At 47.0% G+C, this 22630-nt stretch overlaps 2 protein-coding genes and 1 non-coding gene across 7 annotated transcripts in view; 1 reads left to right on the forward strand and 2 right to left on the reverse strand.

Annotated features, from left to right (window-relative positions):
• PFKFB1 (6-phosphofructo-2-kinase/fructose-2,6-biphosphatase 1) overlaps positions 1 to 9172 on the forward strand; it is a 52843-nt gene extending 43671 nt beyond the window's left edge. For 2 of the 4 annotated variants that reach the window (XM_031445091.2, XM_031445096.2), the window contains 5 exons: positions 1252 to 1356; positions 4556 to 4685; positions 7327 to 7389; positions 8446 to 8510; positions 8849 to 9172. In XM_031445091.2, the coding sequence (XP_031300951.1) occupies positions 1252 to 1356; positions 4556 to 4685; positions 7327 to 7389; positions 8446 to 8510; positions 8849 to 8908 (423 nt within the window). In that variant the 3' untranslated portion in view covers positions 8909 to 9172. The other 2 variants (XM_064483110.1, XM_064483112.1) reach the window with 1 other exon arrangement.
• Positions 9173 to 10598: 1426 nt separating this feature from the next.
• On the reverse strand, positions 10599 to 20911 carry TRO (trophinin). 2 transcript variants are annotated; one of them, XM_011000418.3, is made up of 13 exons: positions 20580 to 20911; positions 19148 to 19236; positions 17668 to 18855; positions 16891 to 16995; positions 16712 to 16775; positions 16369 to 16448; positions 15759 to 15850; positions 14977 to 15056; positions 14843 to 14885; positions 14380 to 14442; positions 13690 to 13804; positions 11004 to 12895; positions 10599 to 10828 (listed from the first exon to the last, which is right to left on the reverse strand). In XM_011000418.3, the coding sequence occupies exons 2-12, from the start codon at positions 19190 to 19192 to the stop codon at positions 11015 to 11017; spliced, it is 3756 nt and encodes a 1251-aa protein (XP_010998720.1). In that variant the 5' UTR covers positions 19193 to 19236; positions 20580 to 20911; the 3' UTR covers positions 10599 to 10828; positions 11004 to 11014. The 2 variants fall into 2 exon arrangements, with proteins under 2 accessions (XP_010998720.1, XP_031300937.1); XM_031445077.1 differs by lacking the exon at positions 20580 to 20911 and adding an exon at positions 19356 to 19432.
• LOC116151113 (small nucleolar RNA SNORA11) lies at positions 14040 to 14168 on the reverse strand. The gene has a single exon (XR_004134896.1). It is a non-coding gene; the product is annotated as a small nucleolar RNA SNORA11 (small nucleolar RNA).
• Positions 20912 to 22630: the final 1719 nt, after the last annotated feature.

The following is a 22630-nucleotide window of genomic DNA, read 5'->3' on the forward strand; positions in this document are numbered from 1 at the left end:
CACCTATTGCCCTGCTGCAGGAAGGTCTAATTGGAATCCACACAACCAGAAGGAAACTATAAATCTAACATCACTTCACACCTCCACCAGCAGCCACTTCACTTCCAGGGATTTCTCAGTGGGAACTCATTCTCTGAGCCTGTGATTCCTTTTTTGGGTGAGGAGAGTGTATCTCTCCAAGGCCCACTCTGAGACCGTTAGGAATTTCTTGCCTTCTGAGAGGTCTGTGGATATCTGTTTCTTTATTTACCAGAGGTCCTAGAGCAGAGGTGTGAGCAGGAGGGATGGGAAATGTTGTAACACAGGAAAGCACTGCTGTGGATGCGCATACACACTTGCACTTGCATTCACAATCACAGACACTGACCACAAGTATGTTTACACTCACAGATATACACTTCACAGACACACAGACCCACTAGTCAAGCACGGATTCCCTCTCAGACACATCTACCAATCATGCCCACACATACACACTTACAAGCAGACACACCTAGAGATACATATGGACACACTCACCATAGACACACATGCAGTTTTTGCATATACATCATATAGGCAGAGAGAGGAATACCATGGGCGTGTAAACAATACAGTCACAATACCACAAATTCACACAGACCTTAGATAGGTACACAGGTACACATATACATCAGAGACGTAATCAGGGACATACACACTCACAGATCCACATGGCACAGACACACTGAAACCCACATGGAGAGACAGACCACAGAGACTCCCACACAGGCACATTCTCAGTTATCAAACACCCTGTATACACACAGAGAGACACATTCATGCACAAACATATTACATATGCTGCGACAAATATGCACAGAGAACAGGACCTTAAACATACCACAAGTATACATCATAACTATGTTGCACACACACAGGTAAACACAGTCACAAATCTTAAGCTCACAGATTGATGAAAACACATACTTATATGTACAGTGTACACCTATAAACCTATTGGGACAATCATAAAGAAACACCATAGATATCCACCATACACTCAGCCTGAACACAACTGTATGCATGCACTTAGTCTTACATCTACACAGCTATATACCTTGTGCACACACACATACGTACACTCAGACAACAAGCACAAACCTAGGGCTGTGTTCACAGAAACCCAGGTGTTTGTGTGCTAATGTTCTGCAATCATTGCCTCAGAACTATGGTGAAGGCTGTGGAGATTTCAACTTATGAATAGTTTTGTTCCTAAATAATTTTTTTCAGGGCGTCTGTGAGGAGATGACCTATGAAGAAATCCAAGAACACTACCCTGAAGAATTTGCACTACGAGACCAAGATAAATATCGCTACCGCTATCCCAAGGGTGAGGTAAGGTTTGGAGGGGTGGCCTTACTCCTGGGACTCCTCCCCAGTATCTCCATTCCAACTGCCAGGATTCCATAGTTTCCTAGACAGCCTTAGAAACAGGGTAAAGCATATTTTCTAGCAGCTTCTATCCCACAAGGCACATAATTATCTGGCCCTTGGCTATCTAAGATTCTTGGCTATAGGCAACAGATTTATCTTTTTTAAAAGATACATATTTGCCTGCTTATTTACTCTCTTCTTTCAGGGGATTTCACTTTATCCTAGACTTTGTCTTTGGTATCTTTGCACTAAAGGCACTTGAATTAGTTCAACATACTCTAATTTCCTTATCTTTTATTGCCAAGTTGCCTAAAGCTCCAGCATCTCTGGACAGTAGGTTGGAGTCCCAATGGACAATGACTAATGGTTTAACCAACTTCTTTGCCACCACATGAACCAAACCATCAGTTCCTATTCCCATATGAAGTGAATCCTCATTGCTTTCATCCCAGCCTCCATTTAGCCAGTTCCACATATTAGATTATTTTTTAAAGTACTCCATTTCTGATACAAATTCCTGGGAACAATTATCAGAAAAGCAGGATATAAGAGAAGAGAAAACCATAGATATCCTGTGTTACAAAGCACTTTCACATTTGTATTTTCATCCTCAGAATTGATGTTATAAAGTCAGTCTGAGTTTACCCTCATTTTCCTTTATATATTTTGAGGTCATGTTATTAAAGGCATACAAATTTAAAGCTATTATTTCTCCTTAGTGAATTGTATATTTTGTTATTACATAGTGAGCAAACTTCTTTTCCCCTAGTAATGCTTTTTGCCTAGAAGTGTATTTTATATGATATTAAGATAGCTATATAAGATACCTTCTGGTCAGTATTTGCCTAGTTTATCATTGCTCATCTACTTTCAACTTCTCTGTGTATTTTTGTTTTGTCTCTTGTAAACAGTGTATAGTTGGCTTTTGTTGGTTTTAATACAAACTGAAAATATATGTCTTTCCAATGGTAAGTTTGGTACACTTATTTTTTTTGTAGTTACCTATTTATTTGAACTTATTTCTGTTCTCTTATTTTGAGCTTTCTAATTGAGTTTATTTTTTCTCTTTTCCTCCCTTCCTTAGAATTGATAGAGTTTTGACATCTGTGTTTGAATTATACAATCTCTTTCCATTCTTTTAGGGTTACTCTTCACATTCTAATATGCATGATTAACAAAATCTAAAAATCAGTATCTCCCCTCCCCCTAAAACAATGTAAAAATTTATAACTCTGGTCATTCCCTCTCCTAACTTACATGTTAATTGTTGTTTTGTATTTTACTTCTACCTTGTGTCTTAATCCCCAAATGAATTATTATTATTATTAGCAAACATATTATTATATACAGTCAGTGTTTATTTAGATTTAACTACATAGTTGCCAATTCATTTGATTATTCTTTCTCTTTGTATCTCAAGTTCTCCTCCTGGGTTCAATGTCTATCTTCCTTTATGAATTTCTTTGGGAGGATCTGTTGGTAGTAGACTCACTTTTTTTAATCTAAAAATGTCTTGGGGAGGAATAGTCCTCAATTGTAGATGATACTTTGGCTAGGTATAAAACTCTGGGATGACAACTTTCTCGCAGCACTTTGAAGATATTATTCCCACTTTCTTCTAGCTTCTAATGTGGCTAATAATTCTCCTGTAAGTCAATTGCTATTTTTTTTCTCTCTGGCTGAGTTTAGGGTCTTTGTATCTCTTTTGATTTTAAGTTCCACTCTTATATGTCTATATATTAATTTCTTTTCTTTTATCTTGCTTGGGATTAATTGGACTTCCTGAATCTGAGGATTGGGACTCTTCATCAATCTTAGAAAACTCCAAGACATTATATCTTCAGCTATCTCTCTCTTATATTCCATTATCTCCCTGTAGAAATACAATTATATGTATGTTAGTCCTGTCTTTATCCTTTTTGTCTCCCAACTTCTTATTTTTTATCTCTTTTTAATATCTGAATTCTGAGTAATTTCTTAAGCTCTATCTTCCAAATCAGTGTTTCTTAAATTGTATCTAATCTGCTATTTACTCCATCGAGTTTTCCATTTTAATGAATATATCTTCTACTTCTAGAAATTCTATTTAATTCTTTTTCAAATCTACATCATATATTTAGTAGCATCTTATTTCTTCCTTACATTTTTAATTCAATCTTCTATTTATTTAAAAATCTCAGACATATTTATTTAAACTGTAGATCCTTTATTTTAAGTTCTTAAGTTTTTAGGGTTATCCCCTTATTGTTTATGCCTATTTTCACTCAGGATAGCTTATTTTCCTTGCATGTTATGTGAGCTTCAGTTTGACAAAAATTTATCTGTGAGAATCTCATGCAGCCTGATTTGAGAGGATCAAAGGAGAATTTCCATTTGCTTCTTCCAGACAATCATGGGAGCTAATGACTTGCAATCACTTTTTATTAAACTCTCAGCTTGGCATTTTCTAAAACACATGGGTTGTATAATTCTGAACCACAAATCCATCTGAGAATAAGCCTGTGGTTATACATTCTTACAAGAGGTTTTTCCTAATTTTTTCTACCAAGAGTCAAACAGAGACAGATATATTTTCTTATTGTTTCCCTTTGCCTATGGATACATATACTTTTTAGTTTATACTTTTACTGAGGATGTAGTCCTTTGAAGGTCTCAGATATATGTGAAAGTCTCAGCCCCAACTCCCTACCTTGTGCATATGTAAGGCCTTGCCTCCTGTTTCTACAAGGTTTTAAAAACTTAGGTCTCTTAGGTACTGTGATTGGCAAATGCCTCCAGGGGAGATGTAGCTTCTATATCCACCTATCACTCTTTTTTCCCAAGTTTTTCTTCATTTTGGAACCCTATATTCATAATATTGCCTTTATTTTCTTAAAAGGTCAGCAGTGTGAACATTTATTTTATCTAGCTTTTCTAGGGATTCTGTAGTGGAAAGTATTATTATTGCTATTGCTATCTACTCCACTATATTGGTTTCCCCCATTTAATAGATGAGAAATTAAGATTTTTAAGAAGGAAATGAGTTGACTAAGGTCATATTGCTGAATCAACAATTGAACTGGCACCATAACCAAGTTTTCCTGATTCCTAGTCTAGAGTTCTTCTCTGGGCAAATGTGCCCCATCTCCCCTTCTTACCCAAATATTTCTTTCCTTTTCAGTCCTATGAGGATTTGGTCCAGCGTCTGGAGCCAGTTATAATGGAGCTAGAACGACAGGAAAACGTACTGGTGATCTGCCACCAGGCTGTCATGCGATGCCTTCTGGCCTACTTCCTGGACAAGAGCTCAGGTACCACTGTCCTCTCTGTTCCTAGTATGGGAGCTGCATGTGATTTGAGACCCTGACACAAGCAACTATTGTTTATATCTTAATAGTTAAGAGCACAGTATCAAAAACAAGGGTGCATGAGTTCAAGTTCTTGCTCTGTCAAATAGTAGCATAGGCAAACTACTTTAACCTCTCTGTCCTCAGTTTCCTCATCTGTAAAATGGGGAGAAAAATGATGAAGTTTAAATAAATCAACATATGTAAAGAGCTTCATGACATATAGTATGGGCTATATAAATGTTAGCTGCTGTTATTAATATTACTATTAATTTGAGTTAACATTTTCAAAGCCAACCTTAACAGTCTGCCTCAACCTAAAAAAGCTGAGCCAATATTCCTCTGAAGCATACTGTCGTCAGGTGGTAATGGGACCTTTTGTGGCCTCATGATTTTGATTATAGGTTTCTGTCTTTGAGTAAAGGAAGGTTTCTCCAAGATAGCTATGCTTTCATTTATTTTTTTTAAATGATAATTTGTTTAAAAAATACCTAGACATTGTAATTTACAGAGTATCTACACACTGACTACAAATGCTGAATTGCAGACTAGGGCAGCTGGCCTGGCCAGGGACTACTGTGTCACCTTCAGGCATGAGAGTCCATTTGTGACATGGATGCTTAAGTGTTGGCATCTCCAGGATACTGGAGTGAGGGAGTGTGAGAACAATGCAAAGTCATATTTGAAGCATACAACGTCCTGCAGACTTGGATCTTTTCTATGATGCTTTCAAACAAAGGGCACTTGTAATATGGAGTCATGTAGAACTGGAACCCAGGGAACTTGAGAACTTGACATTGGACAAGTCATTTCCTCTGCCTGGTCCTCAGTATTCAATGTAATAAGGTGACAACGGTTGGGGTGGGGTCCTTGTGCTGCTAGATTTCTAATACCATCCACATCTCTACTGCTCAGTGCTGTCTTTGAGACTGTGAGGTGGGCCCTGTAACCCCAACTGTGCTGAAGAGGAAATGTAAACTCTAAGAGGTGAAGTGACTTGCCCAAGGTCATGGGGCTCAAAAGGACAGGGAAAGGCACCAATCTTAGGTGGATTCAAGGGGCCCCCCCCACCTCAGACATATGTGGGGTGCATGGGGAACACATGCACCTCCCATTTGCACAGTGCTTTACCCAGTTACTACTTGCTTTCATACACAGGCCAAGCCAGGTTCTCACAGCTGTCCTGGGGGATGGATCAGGCAGGGCTGGGCACATGCTCTCACCTTTATTACTCAGGTGAGGAAATTGAGTCCCATATTGATGATGTGACTAAGAACTCAGACCCAGAATCTCAGAGCTGGATCCAATCCTGTGCTGTGAGAGATGGGAACTCTGAGGGCCACAGAGAGAAAGGCAGAGCCAAGGTCACTTGTTCAGGTAGTGACTGAGTTGGGTCAGCAACCTAAGGCAAATCACTTCCCTTCTTAGAATCTGTTTCGTCACATGTACAGTGAGGATCATTAACCCCTACAGAGTATCCATGAGGATGGAATGAGATAGTGCACCAAAAGCACTGGACCCAGGGCCTGGAGATGATTAAGACAAAGGCAAGGAGAAGAAGCAGGATAGATGCCCAGGAGATTGCCAAACCAGATGTATCAGAAGGCTGGGTAGGCAGTGGCAGGCCTTCAAAGTCTAGGGTAAACCTCAGGGGCAGGGAAGCCACGAGGGGTGGGGTTCTGGCCCAATGAAGGGGCTGGGGAGCTGTATGGGTTTCCTGGGTTGGTGGGAGGGTGGGTGCCTGCAGAGTGGTGCAGTGGAGGTGTCGCCCCCATGGCACGGTGAGCCCCTCAAAGGCAGTGGCCGCACACTACAGGGGGCACAGCACACATTAGGCCTCAAGGCCTTCTGGGTTTGAGTCCCAGCTTTGCCACCTGCTGGCAGTGGGACGTAGGGCAAGTGTGTTCCCTCTCAGAGCCTCAGTGTCCTCATCCATGGAATGGGCCTGATCACCCCTCCTATCGGGGCTGTCTGGTAAATGAAATCAAGGCCACGCTAGTAATTGCATGTCAATATTCAGGATAACTTTGTGCCTAATAGTCAATGACTGGATGCAAGTGATTTGGTGAACACTTCTCTATCAACAAGTGTGTGAGGAGTCAGAGGGCACAGGCCTGGGATGAGGAGGAAGCTATGGGAGCCACCCAGGTACACGCACCTCTCAGCCAAGGCTCTGGTGCACAGTAGGGCCTCAGAAAGCATTTGCTGAGACAGGTTGAGAGCCTTTACAGGGGGAAGCCTGTCGGAGGCCTGGGGCTGGGGGCAGGAGGGAGGCCTGTCTTGGTCTCCTGTTTGCCCTGTGAGGGAGGAGGGGGTAGGCCACCTCTGAGGTGACCAGGCTCTGCTTCTGGGGGACCCACAGTCTGTCCACTTTCCCCAAGCCCCCCTTCCTTCCTTTCCCCCAGGCTTCCCATCTGCTCTCTTCCTCCCTGAGACCATGCTCTCAGCACTGCCCCCTGCAGAGTAAGGGGGAGCAGGGTCCAGGCAAGAAGAGGACAACCACAGGGAAGAGGGGAGCAGGGAACAGTGCTGAAGCCTGGAAGCCTGGGGAGGTGGCGCGTCTGCAGCACCCTGTCTCTGAGTGTCAGTTTCTCCTCCTTTCCAGATGAGCTGCCATATCTCAAGTGCCCGCTGCACACAGTGCTCAAACTGACACCTGTGGCTTATGGTGAGTGCCCCCAGCTTCATCTGGGGAACTCACATAGATGCCATGATCATGCCTCCAGTGCCTACTATTTGCACAGCAGAGTCCTGAGGGAGGTTCCCTGTGTGGGTAGTTGGATGTCTTGGCAGAGGCGGGACTGGTGGTAGCAAGGTGAAAATGGGAAAGGACTGAGGCCTCTAAATCTGAGGACTGGCCCCAGCTTTCTCTGTCTCTACCAGAGCACCAAGCTTATAGCATAAAGCTGGAGAGGAGAGGGTCCCAAAGAGGACCCAAGGAATAAATGTATGTTGGGGCCAGATTGAACAAAAGATTTAAAGACCAGCCTGGGCTGGTCTCTCCTGGGGGCATTAATTAGCTGTGGAATGTTCATGAGCAAGGAAGAGACAGACTCAAATCTCTTCTGGGGTGTGAACAGGGCAGGCAGTGTACTGAAGTCTGGATTAGGGTGCAATCCACAGGGATGGAGCCAAGGGGGCTTCTGCAGGCATTGAGCCTCCTCTGCCAGCTCCAGGCCCCAAGGATACCACCCTCCTCTTTCCTCAGTCTCCCCAGAACTCCTTTGTGACCTTCCATACCCTGGTGTTGCCATAAACCACATAGTTCTCTAAATAAACTCTACCTGGGACTGACCACCCCGAGGCAGTGGCCGCAGGACTCTCCAACCACTTCAGCACCTAACACAGCTTGGAGGATCCACAGAGCTCCATGGTTGCTACATAGATTAGGTTTCTGTCTCATAGACAAGAGCTGGGGGTGGGCAGAGACCATCTCTTCTCATCTCTCTTTCCCACTGACAACTGAGGAACGGAGGCTCAGAGAACTCTGAGACTAACAGGGGCAGAGCTGGGTGGATGCCCCACTCCTGCCTCTCAGGCCTGCTGTCTTCCCCACACATCATGCAGCTGGCCTAAATTCCCCTCTCTACAGGGCAGAGTCACAATCTGCACACAGCATGGAGCTGGGGGTGTGGGTGGTGATGGGTGGGGGGCCGAGTGACACCTCAGGGAAGATGTGTGCTCACCTTGGTGGCTTGTGGCTGGATGAGTTGTTCTTTTTGAGGCTGCAATGTGGAGTCCATCTACCTGAATGTGGAGGCCGTAAACACACACCGGGAGAAACCTGAGGTAGGTGATGGACTCTGTGGCTTAAGCTGGCACCCAGTGAAAGCACCCTCTCCCACAGAAAGGCAGCCCCGGTCCCACAGAGCTTGGGTGTTTCACTCCAACAGGCAGGATAACCCAGAAATGCGGGAACCGCAGCCCAGACCTGAGGCACCAGAGACGCAGGGCTAGAGCAACCCCTGCCAAAAAGGCCTCCAGCCGGGATTCCCCCAGGCTTGCTGGAGAAGAGGGTCAGGATCTAGGCCTGGCTGAAAAAGGGGAGCCTGGCCATGAGAACAAGAGGCAAGGAGGGGCTGGCACTCTTGTCTCCTTCCTATTAACACTGGGTTCTCTCCTCTTAGAATGTGGACATCACCCGAGAACCTCAGGAAGCCCTGGACACTGTCCCTGCCCACTACTGAGCCCTTTCTAAGAGGTCAAACTGCCTCTCTCCTCACTGTCTTCCACCTTTGGGAGCTGCTATCATTGCTACTCTCTTATCCTGAGAACTATCTGGACTTGGCTTTATTGGAAGAGACCCGCTTCCAGTGAAGAAGCCCTCATCAGCTGCAAAACAGGTCTTGGTTTCTAGCTACAACCAAGGAGTTGTCCAGCTCAGAATGAAACTTTTTCTTTCTGAATTCCTATTCCCTGATCAATAAAGACTTCTCTTACTGCCTGCAAAAGGGGAGAAGAGGTCATTGTAAGGCTTCTCTGACAAGATCTTGTTAAGATGCTGACCCTGTGAAATGGCTCTGGTGCTGTGGGGCTGTGGAATGGGTGAGAGCTTCCTGGAGAGAAGGGCTTTGGGGCAGCACCTCCAAACGTGAGGGAGGAGATAGGTCCAGGTGAGTGCCTATGGCCTTGTTCCTTGGTGAGCAGCATGACTGAGGACAACATCTTCACCCCTACACTCAGAGAAGAATCTGCCTTTGGACCATATTGCTCCTCTCTTCCCCAACACTTGCTGCCATCCTGAGTGATTTCACTGTCCAAATAAATGATCCAAACAATACCCTAGCCTCCCATTCCCCTGCCCCATCAACTTCAGTGACCTTCTTCCCTTCGGTCATCCACTCCATGGACCTTGGTTGGCATAATCTAGACTTCGCTCTAGTCTGACTTCTTAAAGACAAGCATCCCACTGCCTGACCACTGCCCCTTAGTCCTTCCAACTTTCTGTGTCAACCACAGGATCCCTAGCAGCATGCCTCTCACACAGCAGGCATGTATGTAGTATTTCTTAAATAAACAATATTGGTTCTTCTACTGCATCGAGTGTGGAGTCCCCTGACTCCTCTATCATCTCCCAGTCCTCTTCTTCTCATTGTTCTTCCATCCCTGCCCAGCTTGGATCCTACACTTCATCTCTTCAGCTACTCTCCATGCAGCTACAATGGACAGGTACTGGCAATCCAGCGGTGAAGAGACAGACTCATATACCTCCTGCCTTTATTCCTTTGTCCTTCAATTGCAACCACCAGCAAGACCCAAATTTTGTATAATCCGCATCACCTCTTTTACTGGAATCTACTACAATGTTGCTGACCGCTGCTTGAAACAAATCTGCATTTATCTGCTTCCACAGCCACCCTTAGATCCTGTTCAAAGTCAGGGTCACCCTCTATTCTCTGGTATTCTAGTCCATCCCACTTTCTTAAGGATGGGCTAATTTAGTCAGTTCCTTACTATTCCATACCTATATCCTGTCCTTCTCTATCAGCTTTTGCCCCCACAGTCTATGCAACATGTTCAGGTCTCTCTCCCCTATTCCAAGAAAATGCTCCTTTGTTCCCATGTCCACCTTTAGTTACTTCCCTTTCTATCTCTCCATTCTTATATAGACATCTCATAATAAATCTACACTTACTATCCAGAACCTTCTCCCTTTGCCATCTGTTCCAGGCTTTCCTCCTCTATGTGTTTGCTTAAGCTATTATCCCCTTGCCTGCCATGCTTTCCCCAGGCTTCTATCCCACTGAAGTCATACTTGTTTTTTAGCCTAAATTTGGAGCCCACCTTCCCCATAGAGCTATGCTGATCTCTAGCTCTTCAATGAACCTGAAATATCACTCACAAGAACCTAAGCATATTAAAAGACAGAACAAACTCTAATTCATTTTGCAAATTTAATGTAACTCTGATACCAAAATATGACAAGACACAAAAAGCAAACAATAAAGCAGGATTGGCAAATAGATTTTTCATAGTGTGTTACCCTCAGCTGATTGGTAGTATCTGTTTAGACTGTTGTGTGGACAAAGATTCCAAGGATGTACCTTGGCTCCATGGGAAGGGCTGCTGCAATTCATTGCTGGGATCTGTAAACATGGGAAATAAACCTGAAAACAAAATACCAAACAGAAACATATTTTAGCACTAAATATACTGTTTTCTCACACTTCCTTCATTGTGCTCATCTCCCCACCTTGCCCTCCCGCCTTGGGGTTTCTTATAGCATCTCCCAGTTCTTATACCCATCCCCATGGGTCTTGGCTATGGAAATGTTGTAATTACCTGAAACCTTACTAGCCATAGGAGAAGCTATAGGCACCAAGGCTGGTGGCTCCACCACCAAAGCCAGCACCATTGCTCGGTCCACCGCCAAAGCCAGCACTACTGCTTGGTCCACCGTTGAAGCCAGCACTGGTGCTCAGTCCACTGCCAAAGCCAATAATAGAACTGGGTCCACCAATGAAGCCGGTGCTGGTGCTGGGTTCGCCAGTAAAGCCAGTGCTGGTGTTGGAACCACTGCCAAAGCCAATGATAGTACTCAGTCCTTCGTCGAAGCTGGTATTAGGCCCACCGCCAAAGCCATCACTGATGCTGAGGCCACCACTAAAGTCAGCACTGGTGCCAAGTGTGCTGCCAAAACCAGCATTGGTGCCCAGTCCACCACCAAAGCCATCACTGGAGATCAGTCCACCACCAAAGCCAGCACTGGTGCTCAGTCCACCACTGAAGCCAGAGCTGGTGTTCAGTCCACCACCAAATCCAGCACTGGTGCTTAACCCATCGCCAAAGCTGAAACCGGCACTGGGGCTGGGTCCATCACCAAAACTGACACCAGTAGGACCACTAAAGCAGGTACTGGTGCTGGGAGGGCCACCAAAGCATAGGTTGGTGTTAGACACACTGCCAAAGCAGAAGCTGGCGCTGGGGACTCCATCAAAGCCAATGGTGGTGCTGGGAACACTGCCAAAGTCAGTAGTGGTGTTAAGTGCCCCACTGAAGTCAGCACTGGTGCTGAACACACTGCCAAAGCCAGAGTTGGTGCTGGGTGCACTACTAAAGCCAGTGCTAATGCTGACAGCACTGCTAAAACCAGCACTGGTGTTGAGTGCACCACCAAAGCCAACACTGGTGCTCAGTGCACCACCAAAGCTGGCACTGGTGCTAGGAGAGCCACCAAAGCAGACACTGGTGCTTAGTGTGCCACCAAAGTCAGTGCTGGTGCTGGAAGAGCCACCGAAGGAGACACTACTACTGAGTACACCATCAAAACCAGTGCTGGTGCTAGGAGAGCCACCAAAACAGATACTGGTACTGAGTGTGCCACCAAAACTGGCACCAGTACTAGGAGAGCCACCAAAGTAGACACTAGTGCTGAGTGTGCCACCAAAGCCAGTGCTGGTGCTCAGTGCACCACTAAAGAGTGCACTGGTGCCGAGTGTACTGCCAAAGCCAGTGCTCATAATGAGCGCATCACTGAAGCCAGCAGTGGTGCTGGGTGTGCCTCCAAAACCAGAGCTGGCTCCACCACTGAAACTGGTACTGGTGTTGAGTGGGCTAATGAAACTGGATCTGATCCCACCACCGAAGTTGGCACTGGTACAAGATGTACCACCAAAGTTAATACTGGCTTCACTGCTGAAACTACAGCTGGTGCTGGCTGCACCACTGAGGCTAATGCTGGCTCCGCCACTGAAGCTGGAGCAAGCGCTGGATGTGCCGCCAAAGCAAATGCTGGCTGCACTGCTGAAGCTGGCACTGGTGCTGCATGTGCCACCAAAGCTAAGGCCAGCTCTGCCACCAAAGCCACCACTGGGGCTGGGTGTACCACTGAAGCTAATACTAGCACCATCACTGAAGCTAGCCCTGGTGCTAGCTCCTCTGCTGAAGTCAATGTTGGTGCCGGCATTTGCACTTTCTTGGGCTCTGGCCTCAATTTCAAATGAAAATCTGCTCCAGGCCTGAGCATCATTGCCTAACTCTTCCCTTGTTAGGCAGTCGATATCCATGTCATCCCAATTCCAGGGCCCAGCCACAGCTTCCTCTCCAATCCCCATTTGGGCTCTTGCCTCAGCCCTGGCCTCAGCCTCAGCCACAGCCACAGCTGCAGCTTGGACTTCCATCTCCACTGCCTCCCGGTACTGAGCGGCCCAGTCCTTGGGGTCTTTCTTCTGCACCTGAAATAAGAATGACAATCATTATAAGGAAAATAACATTTGTAATTATGTATTAAGTACCTACCATGGGCTTTGTGTAAAACTAATGGTAGCATTTTAAAAAATTCTAAGTTGTTGGGGGCACTCTAACGGGTCAGTCCTGAGATCCAATTTTAGCTCTGATAACTTAGGTGCTGTGTGACCTTGGACAAGTTAACCTTAACCTCACTGAGCCTGTTTTCATCTGTAATATGGGAAAAGATAAGAGAGTAAGTATGTTATGAATTGAATGTTTGTGTCCCCCCAGAATTCATATGTTAAAGCACCAGCCTCCAATGTGACTACATTTGGAGGTAGGGCCTTTATGGAAGTAAAGTTAAATGAGGTCATAATGGTGGGGCCATGATCCAGTAAGATTAGTGTCCTTATAAGAAGAGGCTCTCTCTCCACCATGAACACAGCAAGAAGGTGTTCGTCTGCAAGCCAGAAGAGAGGCTTCTCCAGAACTGACCCTGCTTGACCTTGATCTAGAACTTCCAGTCTCCAGGACCATGATAAAATAAATTCCTGTTGTTTAAGCCACCAAGTCTATGGTATTTTGTTATAGCAGTCAAGGAGACCAATATGAAGTATGAATAATGAATGAAATAATGTAAATTTTATGTCAAGCAGCATTCTAGGACATGAATGAAGTTCCATGTGTTTATATATGAACTTCAGTCTTCCCTGTACCTGCCCATCCCTGCACATGGCCTGCCCCAGCCAAGGGCATCCTGTACCCTTAATATGTCAAGACAGGGGAGCTCTTCTGTTACCTTGCAGGCAAACTTGAGGACTTTCATCTTGCTAGTCTCATGGTAGGAACGCAAGCCCCAGAAGAACTCATATTCAGGTGGTCTGCTATTGGGGACCCTCTTGTACTCCAGGTACCTTGGAGAAAGGAAATAAAACTTGCTTCTAATCAAGCAAACCTATTGTCTTAATGACTTAGCACCAGGTGGCAACCTCCTCCAAACAAATACTAAACTCAGCTTCTAGAGAAGGATTTCCAAGGCTCTCCTTCCCCAGACTTACTCCCAAACACAGTTCATGATCTTGGCCTCCAATACTGAGCCATTTCCCATTGGCCCTGTGCAAAGCAGTCACTTGGTGTTGCAGGGGAGGCATGTATAGGGCATAGTGTCACAGGAAGGCCAAAGTATCCTGCCACCTGTGAGGAGTAAACCCAAGTTTCTATTGGGTGTGTTGTAAACAGAGGAGCCATTCTCTGGGCATTCTGCTCTGAGCACACCCCATAGCAAGGACCTTGTGTTTGGTCTGGCCCAGCACTGGAATGGTCCACCCATGGAAATTGTGGACAGGACTCAGTTCTAGGGAACAGAATGCCCATACCTCTAAAGCTGGTATTTTAAAAAAGGGAGTGGGCGCTGATCAAGCACTGTCTGGACCAGACTGGCACACTCAGAACACTGCAGGGCCTTACAAAGCCCCCAAACACCACTTACTTCTGCTTCACAAACTCGTCTGTGATGAGCTTCCTTACTTCCCCAAAGAGCGAGTGCCTCACCCTGACAATGGGAAAAAAAAACCCATGAAGCAAGATCAGAACTCCCCAGGTGAGGGCAGAGGCCTTTCCCAACGTGGAAGAGACCTCTCTAGCACATGAGACCATCTCCATGAAGTCAGGAAAGCAGTGAACACATGGTCACTAGAAGCAGGCAGTTGAGGCCAGATGGTTCTTTCTCAGGGATGCCCTGAAAGTCTATCTTATACATCAGCTTAGAACAGAAAGAGGGAGAAGACAGTCAGGACCCTTTCCCCATCCACCCAGGTCAAAACCCTGGATCCTCTGCCCTATCCAGCACCCCCACCCACTCCACCAGACCACCAGGCTGACACAATCCTGGGACCATCCTCTCTTGCCAAAGGACAACACGGACAGCAAGTGCTGAGAGAGCCCAATCATACCCGGGGCGCAGCCCCAGCTTGCGCAGCACCTCCCAGATGACAGCTGCAAGGGGAGGCAAAAGAACAGGGACAGAAAATGAACATGTGGAATTCCAACCACAACCCCCAATTCAGCTGCCAGCCCAGCCACTCACCCTCATTGGCCTTGTTGCCATTCATAAAAATGACACTCAGAATCACCATGAGAAGACCTAGTTTGGGTGTGTCCTTGGTCCTAGAAGAATAATGGGACAGAGAGAAGGTTTACGTCCAGCAGCCATCTGCAAAAAACCACACTGGCCAGCTCACTGGGCTAGCCTCCCCCAGATTCTTCAGATATGGGAGAATTCCTCCCAGTCTATGCTTCAAGCTCTATGTAACCCTGAGTGAGGCACTTAGACTCTTGAGCCTAGTCTCCTACGCATAAAATGGGACGATCACATCCTCCTCTCCCCGGGATGCTGAGAAGATAGAAGGATGCCTGTCAACTTGGTAGGACCTGGGCACCCAGTCAATGTGAGTCCCTTCTTTCTCTCCCAGACTCCTCAGCCCTGAGAGAACTCGAGGCACAGCCCCAATGATGCTCCTGTCCTTCAAGCACCATGATCCACCCATACCAGGAAGCCCTCCCTTGAGAACCATTCTACCAAGGCCAACAGGAAGAGACAAGCAATGACAGGTCTGCTTTCCTGGGAAGCTTCTGGAGAGACAGAAAATCTGACAGTAGGAATGCCCTGCTCCAGGCTTCTACACCCTTCAGCCAATCATAATCAGGCACCACTAGTCTGAGTAGGGCTCAAACTATGTTCAGGAGCTGTAACAGGGGATTTTTTAGGTTCTGTCTTTCCTGACTCCCCAAGGGAATGTGAGGAGAGAAGAAGACAGGGATGGACAAAAGCAGAAGCCTCCCTCCCATCCCAGCCCTATCCCAGCTTACGTTCCCAGTATGCCTGCGGAGGATTCCTGAATGCTGATGAGAATATACAAGCTACTTTGCTTATCAATTTCCTTCAGATTGACTCGAAACATCTGCCAAGTGAAAGAATAGTCTGTGAGATGACAAAATTCAGCCTAGGCATCAATGAGCTTGTTGAGCATCCCGCAGCTCCCTGTTTACCTGGGGTTTTGTGACTGTGTGTGAGAAATAAGGCACATAAAGCACTTAGTTGCGTGGCCAGCACACAGCAAACAGGTAACAAATGTACTATTGTTATCAAAATCATATTTGTGATTAGTGGGAATCTAGGGAGATAGAGACTGGGCAATGGAAGGGAGAGGTGACCACCTGAAATACATTACAGGACGTGTCAATCAGCAGCCAGCAGCCAGGACTAAACTAGGTGGCTTGGGTCCAACCTGTGCTTTACCACTGACTTGCTGTGTGGCCCTGGGATAGTCTATGCTGCTCCCTAGGCCACTGTCTACCCAGCTACACAGTGATGGGGCTGGATTAGTGAGTCTCTGTGGTCCCCCGCAAAGAGACATGTACACTTTTGTTCCATTCAAGACTTCCCCGTTGCACCCATCCCTCAGGGCTGTCCCTTTACCTTCTCCAGAGCATAGCTTGCTCGTTCAATGATCTCTGGGAAATATTCATCATATTCTTGGATGACATCCTTCAGCATATCTGCAGGAAGGGAGAGGTGGAAGTAGCTGGGCTGAGCAGGGGCCACTGACCTGCAGCCCTTTTGCCAGCTCTGTGGGGTTTGTGCAGTCTGAGTCTTGAATTGTGTTAACAGGAGATGCCAGCCATGACAGAGTGTGAAGAGAGTGGGGGGTGCGTACATATGAGAGAATGGAAAGGCCATAATGGTAAATGGTTATCCCCATGGCATGGAGAAGAGGGGAGAAGAGAGGAGAGTTCAGGGAGGAGGGTTGGTATGACTCTACCTGAGCGCTTGATAGGTATCTTTGTCTGGTCCTTAACCAACAGGTATTTCACCAACTTATTTGCCTAGGGGAAGAGGAATACATGGGGAGACCTCAATATCTTTTCAGAAAACTTGGTAGGATGACAAAAAAGAGGGCAGGTGAATAAGAGAAGAGACTGGGCAGCATTGGATTCTTACCCTTTCTTGCAAAATGGCCACATCTCGGGGTAGTGGAGGCCTCCGGCCCCATGGGATCCACCTATAATTAACACCACCTCTCTCATCCCCGTTCAGATGCTTGGACTGCATTGTCAGAAAGAAGGAAGGTCCAGAGTTACCAGGTGAAAGAGTTGGCTCTGTCTCCCTACCCAGCCTGTTCCTGAAAGTCTCCTAAACCCTCCCTGTAGTGGGTCCTGACCTTACCATTGGCCACACGGAATCCTAGATTTGTTTTTCACTATCTTCTAGGCAGGAGTTTCATTTCCCTGCCAGGACAGGAATGCCCCAAGAGCCAGGCCTGGTTCCTTCTCTTCTTCTTTTGGCCACCACTGGTTCTACTAGCTGTATCCCTTCAACAAGTCTCTTCACCTCTCTGGGACTCAGTTTTCTTATCTTTAAAACTGGGACCTATGATCCCTAGCTGGTAAGAGTTACTTCCAAAACATAAAGACACAACTTGTGTGACTATACTCAACACAAAACCTGGCATGTGGTAGTTACTATGTAAATACAAGTTGAATTATATCCAGGTTGCAGCTAAGGGTATGGATGTCTTATTTCCCAACCAATCTGTGAACTGCCAATGAGCAGGAACCACATCACATTCTTCTCAGCATCTCTCACAGCCAATGTGAACACAGGGACTGGCTCAGAATAAAAAGTCTCAGTAAACTCTCGTAGAACAGATGAACAAACCAGGAGGATAAGAATGGAAAAGAAGTACAAAGTTAAAGATGGTGATGTCAAAGATCTCACCTTTTGGTTCCTCTTGCCCCGGGTCCTGGATGTGGGCTCCAGACTCAACTGAGCCAGGTAGTCATCTGCCAGGGCCTGGACAGCAGCAGCAACCTGAGTCTCAAGGGCACTTATGTTGGTCTGAGAGGTAGCCATTTTGGCCTGGACCCCTTGGTCAATTTGAGTCTGGCTTTCAGTTGTCCGGACCTTAGTGGCAACCTTCTGAGCCCTGGACCCTCTCTTGACCCGGAGGGTAACTGCTAAGGCTTGGTCTGTGACCATTTGAGTGGCAGGTGGGGCCTCAGAGATCTCACAGGCAGAATTTGGGCCCTTATTGGCAGCCTTCTTGCCCTTGGATTTTTTGGGCCAGATAGCTGCTGATGAGGCCTCAGTCTGCCTGGTAGCTGTCTCAGTTGCATCTGGGGCCTCTAGGAGCTCAGTATCAGTATTTGTGCCCTTAACAGTTGCCTTCTTGGCTTTGAAAGCTTTCCTAGTTTGGATGGAGGCTGCTGTGGCCTGGGTATTGGCTGTCACATTGGTAATTTGGCCTTGGGTGGTAGCAATGTAAGTGGTAGATGGACCCAGTGAGATCACAGTGGCACTAGCTATGGCCTTATTGTGAGCCTTCTTAGCCTTGAAAGCTTTCTTAGGCTTGGTGGAGGCTAACAAGGCCTGGGAATTGGCTAACTCACTGGCAAATGGAGTCTGGATAGTCTGTGGGATCACAGGTAAGTTTAGGGCCTGCAAGGGTGACTTGATCTCTGTGGTGACACTCTCACTGCCAGTTGGAGATTGGGAGCCCTGGGCTGCCTTAGCAGTAACTCTCTTTGTCTTGTTGGCTTTCTTAGGCTGAGAGGTGAATGAAGAAGCCTGAGTATTGGCTGCCTCAGTGGTAGCTGAAGCCTGGGTGACCTGGGGGATGATTGGCAGGTTTAAAGCCTGAAAAGTTATTTTAGGCTTGTTGGTGGCAATCACATCGGCAGATGGGACTGGAAGGGTAGCAGGTATGGTCTTAGTGATAGCCTTAATAGGGGCCTTCTTGGTCTTGCTTTTCTTAGGCTGGTTGGCAACTGGTGGGTCCATGGCCAGGGGGTCCTTGGTTGCCGCCAAGAGGGTATGCATCAGCAAGATACTGTCTTCTTCTGTGGTCTCAGCCTGTACATCTGGAGGGAAGTGAAGCCCCAGGCTCCCAGGGGGAGGCAGAGGGCCCTACACACTTAGGATTATGATAGGCTGAGCCATCTGGCCTCCCTACAGCCCACCCTTTCCACAAGGCCTCCCCTTCCTCTGAGTGATGACTGATTGAAGGAGAGGGTGAAGAAAGAGGAAGGGAACAGGAAATAGGTAGGTTTTCCTCACCTTGTCCTCCTCCACCATGCAGGGGAGGACTGAAACAGGTTAGACAGAGAATTATGAAACTACAGAGTGGTAGGGGGTTCAACAGCAGTAAGTGAACTCAGGACAGGGCAGATGGCCTAGTGAGAATGCAGGGAGGCCTCACCTGTAACGGGGACATCTTATAATCATAGTCATTTCTCCTATTCATTTTTCTGGAAAGTCGAGAAACAGCTGAGCTTGATAGGATGGGGCCTGAGTTAAGAGAGAATGAGAGGGAGGTGAAGATTCATCAGGCCTCCTGACAATCCTTGAAGCAGCGGGATCTCATCAAACTTTGGGCCCCAAACCCTTCAACTACTGGGTTCTCATACCTAGAAACCCAGACCATCTGGCTTCCAAATCCTTGTTCCTCTCTTTGCCTCCAAGAAACCGAAAGTCAGTTTCACGACCCCGCCCCTTAACCTTACACACCACCCCCATACCGCAATTTGATAGTGCGCATGCGCGCCAACGGAATGAGTGCGGGCAAGCTCAGGCGCTCTGCGCGCAAGTGCTTTGGTGGACAGTCTGACCAATTCAATTCCACATAAACCCTCTGCCCTCAGATCAGCAGAACATCTCGGCTCCACCCCTTACCCTCCCTTTATAACTGCATCTCATCTCACTCCAACCCTTCCCCCAACATGGGCCCCCTCCCTCCCTCCCTCCTCTCTGCAGCACCTCCTTGCACCGCCCCTTCCCCAACCTCTGCAATAGACAGTCCCTCTCCTCTGCAGTACAGCCACGCACTGCAGCTCCGCTTCCCGAAATGCCCCCTCCCTCCGCTCTGCAGTACTTCTCCGCACCTCCTCTTCCCTTTATGTACCCGCTCCCTCACTCAGCTCCTGCAGTATGTCCTTGCACCGCCCCCTCCCCAACACCGCTCCCCTACTTCCACGTCTGCAAATGACCATCCCGCCCTTTCTGCAACATGGATACCCCACCACAAATCCGACAGTATTATGCTTTTACGCTTTTGTGTAATCCTCGTTCCCGAACCCTACCCGGTCCTGTCCCTTTCCTTTTCAAACTGGGAATCAACCAGGACCTAGCCCCTCTTTTCTCGCCTCTGAGCCTGATCATTTCACTGTTCAGTAGGAATTCTGCCCCTTCCTTCTTCTAGGTCCCAGTTTCTACTTTCAGTGGCCCAAACCTGGTCCCGCCCTCTTTCTCCAGCTTCACGGAGTCCTGCCATCGCCTATCTCCCTGCCAAACTGGATCCTGTTCCTTTCTTTCTATGGTGGAACAATTCCTTGATCTCTCCTTTCTGCAGTCCCGACCAGGTCTGCATCCCTCCTTCCTGCAGCCCCAACAGCCCCAAAGGCGAGTCCAGATCTCGCCTTTCCGTTGCTTAAGGGGGATTCTGCACCCTCCTTTCTCTGGTTCGAACCAGATCCAGGCACCTCTAAATCCGACCACTCTGATGCCTTTAGCTCCTGAATCCCTAGCAGATATTCTGCAAAACTTAGGGGCATGTGGAGTCAAACACATCGAAGCCCAAGCCCAAAGCCACCCTCCCTACAGGCTCTTCAGTAAAGCAGAGCACCTTAGCTCACCTCTCCAGTCCAAAAGGCGTCCGCTCTCTCCAAGCTTCTCCTTAGATCTGAGCTTGTCTGCTCCCCCTCCCCAGCCGGAAGTGATCCTGCCTCTTTCCGCCTCCAGAGGGGTCTCCTTCCCTGCCTGTCAGCCTCCTCCCTCACTCCCTACTTCCAATTTTCCTTTCCCCTCAGTGTGGTCTCTTTTCTGTACTACCTCTTAGTCAGCAATTACTCTCTTCTTTTCTCCATTTGATTTCTCTATCTCCCCTACCCTGTATCCCCTTCCTATGTGATTCCTCTGTTCCCCTAGGAGGACTATGCTTCTCTGAACTCCCACACCAATGCTTCCTACAGCCCCTTCGACAACAACACTAATTACATAGAGTGTTGTCGATGTGTGTGTCTGGGTCTCTCCCCAGCAGCTGATCTGGGGTAGGGAACTAGATCATATTCATTTCTATTGCGTGAGTAGGACAAGATTAAGACGTTTAGAGGCTCTAAACAATGAAAGTTTAGGGTGGCCCCACATCATACGTAATTCAGAATAAAAACAGCAAATGTAAGGAAGTCTACCAAAAGGTTTTATTTATCCCCTGATGACTATGTTGATGCTTTTAAAGTATACCACCTTAGCTGAAAATTTTTATGGGGGCCATGTTCCTCCTTTACTGGTACACTAAGCAAGTGCTTAGACTCTCCCTTGTGGAATGGAGCACTGCTCCCCAGTACAGAACACAGTTCTTCTCAAGCATTCATTTTCTCACTCGGTCATTATTGGTTGAGCACAAGTTGTGCCAATGCCCTTGTTCGATGTTGGGCAAACAAAGACAAGGAAGATAGGATGCCTGTCCTCAAAGAACTCACTTCTGTTCTTAACTTCTGAAACACCCATGTAGGAGGAACTAGTATTATCATCATTCCACAGTTGACAAAACTGATGCCCAAGAGGTGAAGTGATCTTGTCTAGAGGCACATGGTCACTACATGACAGAACCAGGATATGAACCCACATCTGCTTGATTCCAAAGTGTGACACTTACTGCGCCAGGTCTGATACTTGGCTCCTTTCCTCCATTCTCTTCCCCTCATTTCTCTTGACCATCCCAACTCTCTATCTTTCTGCCCCCTTCCCTCCGTCTCTGTTCAAGTTTTCTCCTCTCCTTCTCCTGTTTCTTCTTTCACCTCATGCACTCTTTCTCTAATTCACTGGTGAAGAGTTTCCCAATGGTTTTTCATGTGCCAAAACCCGTACTAGGCATAGGAGATACAAAATGGATGAGATTCACACCCTGTCCTTGTAGAGTTCTCCATCTGCCTGGGATGCATAGAAATATGACATGTCACCTCAGAATGCCAGAACAGGGTATGGAGGGGGCTCACCGAGGAAATCACCAACCAGAAGGCAGTGAAATCTTCCAGATAGGGAGTGTTTGAGCTGGCTGGGTCCTGTGAGAGGAGTAGGACATTGGCAGAAGAGAAGGGGAGAAGGAATAATTTTGTGGGAAGACTGCAGGCTCTGAGGAACCTCTACTGAGTATAGGGGCACATGGGACAGTGGCAGATGAGTCTCTGCTCTAACGCACTGGCTTCCCATCTGTTCCTCTCCAGTCTGTTCTCACAGAGGCTCTCACAGTCATGTTTGAAACACAAAGCCCACCATATCTGTAGTCACCAAGGGTTCCCTTGGCCTGCAGGTTTAAATCCAAGCTCCTTAGCCTGTCATTCAGGGCCCTCCACAATTGGCCTCTGCCGGTCTTACAGGCCTTGGTCACAGTGGATGACTCACCATTCCCCAAACATCTTCTGCCTTCTGCCAATGCCATACCTTTGCTCAAGCTGTTCCTCTACCTGGAATGTCTTTGTTCCCCACTCCCATACCCCATGCCTGCCTATAAAAGGCTTGCCTTCCTAAAAAGACTGATACAAATGCTGCTTTCTCCAAGAAACCATCTGAGATCACCCCAAGTTTAATTTCTTTCCTTTCCCCTTATTCTTGCATGACCATGTCAAAGCACTTAACAAACTAGGCAGGAATTCTGTGTTTCCTGGTTTACTCTCTGTCCTACCTG

The sequence above is a fragment of the Camelus dromedarius genome, chromosome X (assembly GCF_036321535.1).
Source record: "Camelus dromedarius isolate mCamDro1 chromosome X, mCamDro1.pat, whole genome shotgun sequence".
In the NCBI taxonomy this organism is placed as follows: domain Eukaryota; kingdom Metazoa; phylum Chordata; class Mammalia; order Artiodactyla; family Camelidae; genus Camelus; species Camelus dromedarius.

What these genes read in the sequence shown, in the direction of transcription:
- TRO (XM_011000418.3), bottom strand. Translation starts at nt 19,192, where the DNA reads ATGAATAGGAGAAATGACTATGATTATAAGATGTCCCCGTTACAG. An exon ending in GGGGCAAGAGGAACCAAAAG is followed by an intron (nt 16,996 to 17,667) that starts GTGAGATCTTTG and finishes CTGACAATGCAG; the next exon opens with TCCAAGCATCTGAACGGGGA. An exon ending in GACGAGTTTGTGAAGCAGAA is followed by an intron (nt 13,805 to 14,379) that starts GTAAGTGGTGTT and finishes CCTTTCTCCAAG; the next exon opens with GTACCTGGAGTACAAGAGGG.